At 36.8% G+C, this 10,351-nt stretch overlaps 3 protein-coding genes across 3 annotated transcripts; all 3 read right to left on the bottom strand.

Moving 5' to 3' along the window:
• Positions 1 to 4,104: 4,104 nt before the first annotated feature.
• LOC110911612 (pentatricopeptide repeat-containing protein At3g12770) lies at positions 4,105 to 6,784 on the bottom strand. Its single transcript, XM_022156243.2, has one exon. It carries the CDS (start codon positions 6,709 to 6,711, stop codon positions 4,546 to 4,548), a length of 2,166 nt encoding a protein of 721 aa, XP_022011935.1. The 5' UTR covers positions 6,712 to 6,784; the 3' UTR covers positions 4,105 to 4,545.
• Positions 6,785 to 7,822: 1,038 nt separating this feature from the next.
• Positions 7,823 to 8,782, bottom strand: LOC110909670. The gene is made up of 3 exons (XM_035984578.1): positions 8,634 to 8,782; positions 8,179 to 8,537; positions 7,823 to 8,100 (listed from the first exon to the last, which is right to left on the bottom strand). The coding sequence occupies exons 2-3, from the start codon at positions 8,435 to 8,437 to the stop codon at positions 8,048 to 8,050; spliced, it is 312 nt and encodes a 103-aa protein (XP_035840471.1). The 5' UTR covers positions 8,438 to 8,537; positions 8,634 to 8,782; the 3' UTR covers positions 7,823 to 8,047.
• Positions 8,783 to 8,793: 11 nt separating this feature from the next.
• On the bottom strand, positions 8,794 to 9,392 carry LOC118487455. Its single transcript, XM_035984323.1, has 3 exons — positions 9,201 to 9,392; positions 9,041 to 9,122; positions 8,794 to 8,959 (listed from the first exon to the last, which is right to left on the bottom strand). Exons 1-3 carry the CDS (start codon positions 9,385 to 9,387, stop codon positions 8,794 to 8,796), a joined length of 435 nt encoding a protein of 144 aa, XP_035840216.1. The 5' UTR covers positions 9,388 to 9,392.
• Positions 9,393 to 10,351: the final 959 nt, after the last annotated feature.

Below are 10,351 nucleotides of genomic sequence, written 5' to 3'. Positions count from 1 at the left end.
TATAGACCCCGTGTAATACACCGATTTAAAGATAGAATTATATAATTTTATAACAAGGTGTACACAAATTTACATAAGTAAATTATTTTTATGACATATTTCAAACTATAATTATTTAAATCATAAATACATCCTCATGCTTATTCCATGAAATTCTAGACCGCTAATAATTCCAAAACGATTAATCATAAACATAATAATTAAAATAAATTCTTATCTAAGTGCTTTAGACCTCTAAATATATATCACTTTTAATTAATATTGTTACATGAATGTATATTATACGAAAATTAGAATTCATAAAATATACATTTAGTTATGATGATAAATAAGATTATATATTTATTTAGGTGATTATTTTTCTATCTTAAGTTTTAAAAGATTATTAATGGTTATGATGCATAATCGTTATATATATATAGGGTAGGGTTCTAGAGTGAACACTAGGTTGAGAGTGAACTGTGTGAACTAATTTGAGCCATTGGATTACATCATCTAGAGATTTTTAAACAATGTCTTTCATAAATTGCATTTATTAAACAATATAATCAAAATCCCTAAAATCTCGCTAGTTTTCGAATATACAAAATACACAACTGTTAGTGTATACACTGATACACATGTGTATAGTCTCGCTAGTATCAGTATATAGAAGATACAAAGATGTTAGTTTATACACATGTGTACAGTCTCACTAACTATCAGTTTATACAAGATACACAGCTGTTAGTTTATACACATGTGTACAGTCTCCCTAACTATCAGTTTATACAAGATACACAGCTGCTAGTTTATACACATGTGTATAGATTTTATACATATGTGTATTATAGTCAGAAATGGTTACATATGTGTATACCAACAATGTATAGTATATTATGCATGCACACGAGTAGATTCATATAAAAATTATGAAATTAATGAAAACGAAACAAGTCACATATTTGCAAAAATAAATAGAGTAAATTACAAAAATCGTCCTTTATGTTGACACCACATTGCAAACTATGTCCTTTATCTTTAATAAGTACAAAAATCGTATTCAATGTTTGCAAACCCTTTCACATTTTGTTCTTTAGTCATAACTCAGTTAGTTTTAATGGTTAAATTTGACCAAATAGATCCCACATAAGGATATTTTGGTCATTTTTACCCTATATACTTAAATAAATAAATATAAATAAAACTCACCCCACCTACCATTTATCTCTCTAAAAATACACACACTCTCTCTCTCTCCAAAGTGTCTCTCTCACTTTCTTTCTACAAATTGTTTGTCTGTCTGTCTATCTCTCTCTACAAATATGGTGCAACACCTCCATCTCATCACCACCACCGCCATCACACAGCCATCGTTGCACCACCCCCGCCATCGCTGCACCACCACCGCCATCGCACCACCTCCGCCATAGCATCACCACCACCATCGGGTCATCACCGCCTTCGTTCCACTGGTCATCGTTATGGCAGCCTATCACAACTCCTTAGTTTTTCTTGTTATAGCTAGATTTTGTTTTTTGATTATAATCATTATCAGACATTATGATTGCATGCCAAGAGTTCTTTGTCCTGATGGATGGAGTTGTATAATCATGCCCTTTTATAAGTATTTCCCTATTGAACTTTTTTTGCTGTCATTGCTGGTTTATTCATCAACCATTCTTTACTGTGGATTAAGTATTAATAGGGCTTTTCTAAGTGTAGACCTAAACCTTGTTTTTTATTAAACGGCTAAAGGTTCACTGCATTAGTGTGACATTAGTGTGACATGTCTCAAGTAGACAGAAACTTCATAGAATTGCTTTGAAATTGGGTTTTGAATTGAAGATCTTGGAATAGGTAAGTGAACTCCAAATATATAAGGTATAATTTGGGTAAATGAGGTTAACAAGAAATCCAACCCTTATTTTTTGGGTTATTTGTTGAAGATCTGAAATAAGGTTCGGTCGGTCGAAAATTGCGTGGTGGTGGCTGGGTTGGACGGTTGGTGGTGGTTGTAGTAGTAGTTGAGTGGTGGTACCAACACACACTTAATTACACGTAAACATGATTCTTTTGAATATACTTAAAATGTATATTTATAATCACTCGATAACTGAGTTATTCATAAGGCTTAGTACATATATAGGATATATGTGGGGTTAAACGACCCTAGGATTTGTTGCATCACAGTAATAACTTTATCATCGAGTCGCACGTTTAACAATTTGATAGAGCTCGGTCACACATGAAATAACACTATGTTAATCGCGGTTACTTATGATATACTAAATTATTAGGGAATAGGGAATGTCATGGTGAATATTTGCATGATGTGCCAGTTTGTTTCTCTGAAACACAACACTTTTGGATACACACCCCAAGGTGAGTTCACACTTTTATTAAAAGCATGCATTTCCGGGTTTGGGAACTACATTGGATCTAGGACTACTCTATATTCCTGGGTTGAAATATTGTCTATTAAATACCGTAGTTTATATTTCATGTCTTTAGCATACTAAACGAAACTCTATCTGAAAAGTCACTACACATTATACTGATTAGTTGTCGGGTTTGGCAAACGGGGTACTAGTTAATAGCGCTATTAGGTTCGACAAACCTCACACCGTGTTGGGAGCCGGGCATGAACTTTTGACCTTGACTTTATATCAATGACGATAGACATTGATATGGGGCACAACAACTTACTACTGTCAAGTATTAGATACTACACAATTTAGTGGCTTAACCGTTGGTTAGCTACCCATGACATGTTTTTAAATAAACTAATGTATTTGAAACTTACTTTACTTTAAAACTGAAACTGTGAACTCGCCAACTTTATGTTGACACACTATTGCATGCTTTGCATATCGTTAGGTACGGCTCGGATGGGAACTTGCAGCTTGGAGAGTGTCATGGCTTTTGGTTAAACCGTTTACATTGTTTTGCTAAATAAATGTGGTTTTCAATTGTGTCTGAATTTTATACTTTTGCTTCCGCTGATAACTTAAACTTGCGTTTTCAAACTTCTAAAACTATTATCACTATTCATGTTGACGTGGTAGTTAAACATTTTACAATTAAACTTGAAATGGTTCAACATGATTATTGGTTTGATACTGGAATGTCACGTGCCTCGCGCTAAAACCCCGCGTATGAAATTTGAGGGCGTGACATACATGGCATAATGGTGCCCCTCTTCATACCTTGCAACGTTACATGTAAAGAAAATTATTTTTAACTAATTTTTTCCTAGTATTTCCATATAAAGTAGAAGTTGTTTTACTCAAAATATTGAGAAATAAATAAATTTAAAATTTAAAAGATAGTTCAAAAATAGTAAAAAAGTTATAAAAAATATTTGTTCAATTCGAATGCGTTACATGTGTTTATATGAAAGAAAAAATGTATGAAGAAGTTATGTAAAGGTTATTTTTTAAAATGATTTCTTTTACATGTAAAATTAGTGGTTCTTCACTTTTTTTATGTTTCCATTGAACCCAACAAAGCAAGATCACTACTAATAGTGGATAATAATAAGACTGATTGCAACCTAAAATAAATCGGTAACCAATTTTGTGACTTTTTAGTCGGTGGAGGAAGGGGTGCTCAATGGGAGTGCCCCAAATCAATTACTACTACTCGGATTCACTACCCAATTTAGGATACCCAAATAGGTGGCGGCGGTGTACCTGATTTTGGTACCCTACCCAGGAACGCCTCTCCCTACTAATGTTCCTTTAAGGCCATGTAACGGGTTCAGTCCCAAATTAACAAAAATGAAACCCACATTCCCCAATGTTCACATAGTCGTAACATGTTTGGTCCTTAGAAGAGATGACCGTTCGTCTTTTGTGTAAAGTTTTTTGTTACGTGCCATTTCTGGAACCACTCCTCACGTTGCCATTCACCCATGTAGTTACTATTTACGGTTAGTTATCTAAGTAGAGGATTATAGTGATCATCAATTTCTCTGAGTTATGCCTAAAACGGGTTATTTGTTTTCAATGTTATGTTATGAGTTAAAAATGTTGAGTTACACTCCTAAAATCTTCAAATTCTCTTTGATCTCCTTCTCTATTTTCTGTCTTGCATATCATGAATCGAAAAAAATCCATGTGCTAAGATAAGCTTCTCAACAAACCACATTCCATATGATATGACATCTCAGTATTTTGTGATGGCATGTAGGATGTTGATCTATGGAAAGAATAACAACTAAAGACAGGTTAATTAGCGCCTATCTGAACAAGGGTGCGTGAACAATGCCGCTAGTAGATCAGGGATGTGAGGGTGGCTTTATACAATGACTTTGATTTCATTGCAAATAATAAAGGGCTCACTATAGAGAGCAACTACCCGCAAAAGAGTTGATGCCACAACAGAAGATGTTCCTGCTTGCTAATAGTGAAAGTGCAATGTAAAAAGCTGTGGTTACTCAGCCCATCTCTGGTGCTAGTGGGTCCAACTTCCAGTTCTTCTCTAGCGGTGTGTTTACAGGAGACTGTAGCACGCAACTTGACCATGGTGTAGTCAACCATGATGTAGTCAACCATATTCCTCTCACCAATAATCTCCACAAGAACACTCTCCATTCTTAAAATGATGAAACCGATTAGCATCTCTAACAACTATCTCCCGGTTTTCAATTCTCGATATAAGTTTTATCGCAGCATGACAATTCACACAGGCACGTAAATTCTTAGTTACCCTAAGTATACTTCCAGCAGGAGTACTCATAAGCCCATAAACAATCGCCAATCTTTCACTATGATTACAAATACTCTCTTCCTTATCTTCGTAACTCAAATCATGCAAAGCCGATTCCGTATCCGCTACAAGCCCCGCCTCTTTCAACCTCGTATCTAACCTCTTATGTTCCTTAAATATTTCATCAGATCTTGGATGCGACATGTCACCCATACGGAAAACATGAAGCTTCCCGTTAATTTCTATCATACTACACCCCATATCTTTCGCTAATCCTTTTTCCTTCATTAACACGCGAACCCGCGCTACCCCACTCCACATGCGAACCGAAGCGTAAAGATTCGACAGCTGTACGTAATGCCCGGTGTTGTACGGGTCTAACAAGAAAAGGTGTTGCGCTGAATATTCTCCTAGTGCCACGTGGCGATATATCCTACTCGCGCTCAAAAGGGCTCCCCATACCGACACGCCGGGGTCGATCGGCATCTTTTTGATAAAATCATAAGCGCGGTCCAGACACCCTGCGCGACCGAGAAGATCGACCACACAAGCGTAATGTTGATGGCGCGGTTCGATGTTATAGTCTTTCATACTGTTGAATATTCTCCAACCGTCTTCTACAAGTCCAGCGTGATTGCATGCCGTAAGAAGCCCGATAAAGGTGACATCATTCGGTCCCACCCCAGCTTGCTTCATCGAGTCGAAAAGGTTGATCGCTTCACGCGCTTTACCATGTAAGCCGTATCCGACAATCATCGAACTCCAAACAACAATGTCTTTGGTTTTCGTTTGATCGAAAACTTTGCGGGCTAACTCTACACTTCCGCATTTTGCATACATGTCGATAAGTGCACTGTTGACGAAAACGTCGTGTTTATACTCGCTTTTGTCGATGTAATCACCCATTTTTCTTGCTTCTTCGAGTGATCCCAGTTGGGCACAAGCCAAGATCGTAGAGCAGACTGTAACGGAATCTGGTTTTAAGTTTCTCAACAACATTTGTTCGAAAAGTATAATAGCTTCGTTACAGCAACCGTTTTTCGCAAAACCGGATATCATGGTGTTCCACATGATCACGTTACAAGTCTCCGTTTCATCAAACAAAGACTTTGCAATCATTACATTCCCACATTTTGCGTACAATGTAATGAGTGCAATACGCAAGTCAGGTTCAGACTCGAGTCCCATCTTGATCACACAAGAATGTGAAGATTTGCCTTGTCCAACATCCTCTACGTCAGCATACGCGCTAATAACACTAACCAATGTAATCCAATCCGGTTGCAAACCACAACTCCTCATCTTTTTAAAAATTCTTAACGCTTCAATCGGCTCTCCATTCTGAGCATACGCCGAAATAATACTAGTCCACGACACAACAGTCCGATCACCCAACCCGTCAAACACACTTCTCGCGTTATCAATTCTCCCACATTTCGCATAAGCCGCAACAAGCCCATTCTGCACAAACCCATCCCCTTCAAACCCACGCCTAAATATCTGCCCATGAACCGCCCGACCAACCTCAAACGCAGCAGCTCCTCCACACGCCTTAAGAACATGAGGCAGTGTGAAGCAATCTGGCCCGACACCCGTGTTTTGCATTCGGTTATACATCGCAATACCTTCACTAAACTTGTTTTGTTTCGAGTATCCACGAATAATAGCGTTCCACAAAAACACATATGGTTCAGGAAATTCATCGAACACCTGGCGTGCATACAAAATCTCGCCTAAATTCGATGCCACGTGGATGAATTTTGTGATAATAAACCCATTGAATTGAAACCCAGTAAGGGTTATCTGGGAATGAATTTGATTTAGGTGTCTCCTGCAAGTTGATCTGTCGAGAAGTGATGTGTAGAAATGTTCGTGATTGAAGGTGGTGTTAAAGATATTGTTATGGATGTTCAAGTCGTCATCTTTTAATGGTTGGAGAGTTAAAGTTTGAATCTTTGTGGATGAAGTGATTCGGGAAAAGATCGATAATGGTTTGGGAAGAGCAAGATTTCTAGACATAGTGAAGAAGCATCACATCATTTTTTTAGGAACTGTGAAAGTAACGGAAATTTGGAAAGTATTTTTAAATTGAAGCGGGGAAAATTGAATAATTGCTAGGTATATTGTAATAAAAAAAATAAGGGGGGGGGGGGGGGGCATATAATTTGTGAGAACTGCGAAAACTTGGTCAAAAACCATTCAAATTAATTTTAATTTTTTTCTACAATTATCATTATTATTTGAATACAATATTAAAAAATTTAGAAAATAAATTTGAACACCGCCGGTGTCTACTATCAGTGGCGAAGATAAGCATGACGACATTGTTTGTGTTTGTTTGGTGAGTTGTTTTTCAATGGAGATGAGTGTATGGTGAGTGATAAGCATTTCCACTAAAATCCACCACTAGTGATGGAATAAAGCTCGATCACATGGCGGAAATTGATTGGATGTTGTGAGTGATGAGTGTGTGGTGAGTGATGAGCGCCCCTACCCCCCTAATAATAATAACTATTGAAATTCCTTTGTGCATTACGGAGGAAATTTGTTGATATAGCTTCAGTTCATTATGATATCGAAACGACAGGGACGTTTGGTACTGGTGTTGATATTGTTCGAACAATATAAGTTCCGGTCGGCACTCATCCCGATACCAAAAAGATACTTTGTTGCGAATACAACGTTGTTATCAAGGGTATATTAACCAGAAACCACAACAATGAATACCCGTACTGATACTTAAGTTGTTCAACTTGGTTGTTTATCTTAAGTTATCTGGCTCGTGAGCTTAAATAGTATTGTTTCCATAATCTTTATTTAACATGTTAAACATATACATAATAAATATTAGATTAAATTGTGGTTTTGTTCCCTGTGGTTTAGTGTTTATTGTTATATTTTATAAAATCTCAAAGTCTTACAATTTACATACTAAATTTTTTATTTTATTGCAATTTAAGTCCACCAGACTAACTCCATTTACTTTCATGTTAAATCTTGATCACATAAAAGACATGTACGGGGTATTTTGGTAATTTAAACTTGACATATGTTAAGTACTAGTATAATTTAAATTTAAAAAAAATAGGAAAACAAAGCAACCGGTTATTTTAACAGAGACTAGTATTATTCACTGTCGCGTGTTGCGCGATTACAAAATGTTTTTCTACAAGTAGAGGTTTCATATTATAGTTAATATAAGGATTAGACGCTGCATAACATGGTGTAGTTGTCGTTTCAAAAGGTGCTTTAGTTTTTCCTACATTAGGGTGTTACAAAAAACTACTATTACTAAAAAAAACCGGCAACTTCTTTGTTAACTTAGTGGCTGCAGCTGGGTTAAGGTGTTGATCTTCTAGTTGATGGATATGTGGTCCTTGTTCCTTTTATGAGTGTTGTTTTTGTCACCTGCAAGTAGTATATATTTTATAGTTAGTGAATGTTTTTCGGTATCATTATGTGTTATTGTTCGTTGAATTTGAATACCTTCGGATTGAAGAATAGGCCTTTTAGCAGATGTTGTGGTTTGGTTTCTAGGTGCTGGTGTTGGTGGTTGTGGGGTTGTTGATGTCGGTGTGTTGCTTCCGTGAATAGTTGTTTCCGTTTGTTCTTTGAGGTATGTGGCTCTGTTCACTATGCATCGTAGTGTCCTGTTTCTAGTGTCTTTTGTTACTTGAATATAAAACCTAGCTTCCTTGTTTTTCATTGCTTGTAGCGAAAGGAACGGGGTTTCTTTGTTCAACATTTCGTCACATGGCGTTCCTAGCAACTGGTATGCGGCACGATCAAATATTGTTGCGGTGATGTTGCCCGTGTTGTCTGTGATCGTGGCTCGAATTCGATACCTGAACACAATTTTGGTGGAAAGGTGATTTGTAAAAGAGATTTTGTGCTTTGTTTATAAAGTGAGCAACTATTTGTTGGTTATTTTGGTGTCTTACAGGTGCTTTGCTGTCTCATGGTTTCCATCACGTGTGCAAAACCATTGTTCTCCAGTTTGGAAGATCGTCTGTCCACATTTTGGACAAGCGGCGTAGTGCCATTCTTTGTCTGTTATTAGATGGCTGATTGAACCATTGATGATAAAATTCTGACCCTGTGTTAAATGGAGAGTTGGGTTAGTTTGAAATTTTTGTTGAAGGAAATGGAAGTTTTATTTGTCTTTACCGTTAGCTCGTTGTTCTCCATCTGTTGAAGGGATGAAATGGTGACCAAATTTTCGCTTGCCATAGCCATTGCACTGTTTTGTGTTTCTGGGTTATTGTACCTGTTTGTTTACCATGTTTTATTGTGGTGAAAAATACGATACTTAAACAGTTATATTTGCGTTTTAGTTAGATATTCTTACATGTCTTTGAGGATTCCAGTTTTGACAGTGTTTGGGTTTAGGTAGACGTACGTTGCATTTGTTGACTGGAGTTGTATCCAACCTGCAGGGATAACATGAATTGCAAAATTTGATTAAGACGGTTAAGGAGTATATGTAAGGGCTAATTTTGTTTGCGTACGTGTTGAGCTTCTAGGTTTGAGTGTTGTCATTGCAATAATTCTTGGAGTCGTTGCTGCATTTATTTGTGGTCTATCGAATCGGCTTGGTGTTGTGGCTATTTCCTCCCACAGTTTTACTGTTATGTCTTGGTTACTGCTAGTGAAAAAATAGGTTAGGCAAGTTCTGATGTTCATGTGTGACTGCATTTTTGTGTAATTATCGTTAAAGGCGAACTCCTTGAGTTACAATAGATTTACTGTTGTAAGTTTTTTGTTGCTAAAAGTTTAATCCAACGATCATATGAAAGTGTCTACAACAGTTGATTTATGTAAATTAAGAGTAGTACCTGCTATCCCTTAGTAATAACACAACATATGGTCTTCCTTCTTTTGTGGTTTTGTCTTCGATTTCTTGTAAGATGCCAATATAATCTACAATAGCAAAGCGTTTTGAGTTTTTGTGTAAATTGTTTTTAATTAGTAAAAAGAAGAGGTTTTGATTGTAAACAAACCTATGATTCCTCTTTCTTTTTTGGCTTCTAGCTCCAGTTTTCTCGACGTGTTGCAAACTCGAAATATAGATCTGGTAATTCCATTGTGTCTGGAATTGGGGTGAAAGTGGTAGCGCTTCCAATGCACATTGTTGCTGGGTGTGATAAGGTGTTGGTGTAGTCATCTGGATCAATACATGCATACCCTTCGATTTTGTAACACGACTGTATGTCAAGTTTTGGTTCGACGTGTTTGCGTTCATCGCCCTTTACTACAGCTTGGATTCCGAATCCCTGTCACATGTGCCTTTTGGGTTAATCAGATGAACAGGGAAATAAATGGTATAGCTATATTTTGGCAATTAAGTAAAGAATTTGTGACTCGGTTGTAAATCGACAATGATCCCGTAACATAATGCTCTAAAGAAGCATAACGCGTTTATAGGCATACTTACTTCCCAGTGAGGAGAGGCCAACTATTTTACATCTCTCATTACGACGACTGGTGTCATTTATTCATTTAAGAGGATTTCCAGTTGTTTGGTCATAAAAAACCACTGAATTTAATTAGAAAGATGTTTGTTTGTTAGTCTGAAAACATGTGAAATATGTTTCATTTTGTTAAAACCAGCCACAACCTGAATTTAATTAGAAATATGTATGTTTGTTAGGCTGAAAAC

Source organism: Helianthus annuus, chromosome 15 (assembly GCF_002127325.2).
Source record: "Helianthus annuus cultivar XRQ/B chromosome 15, HanXRQr2.0-SUNRISE, whole genome shotgun sequence".
NCBI lineage: Eukaryota > Viridiplantae > Streptophyta > Magnoliopsida > Asterales > Asteraceae > Helianthus > Helianthus annuus.
Note: the sequence above shows the minus strand (reverse complement) of the source record. Positions and strands in the feature narration are given on the sequence as shown.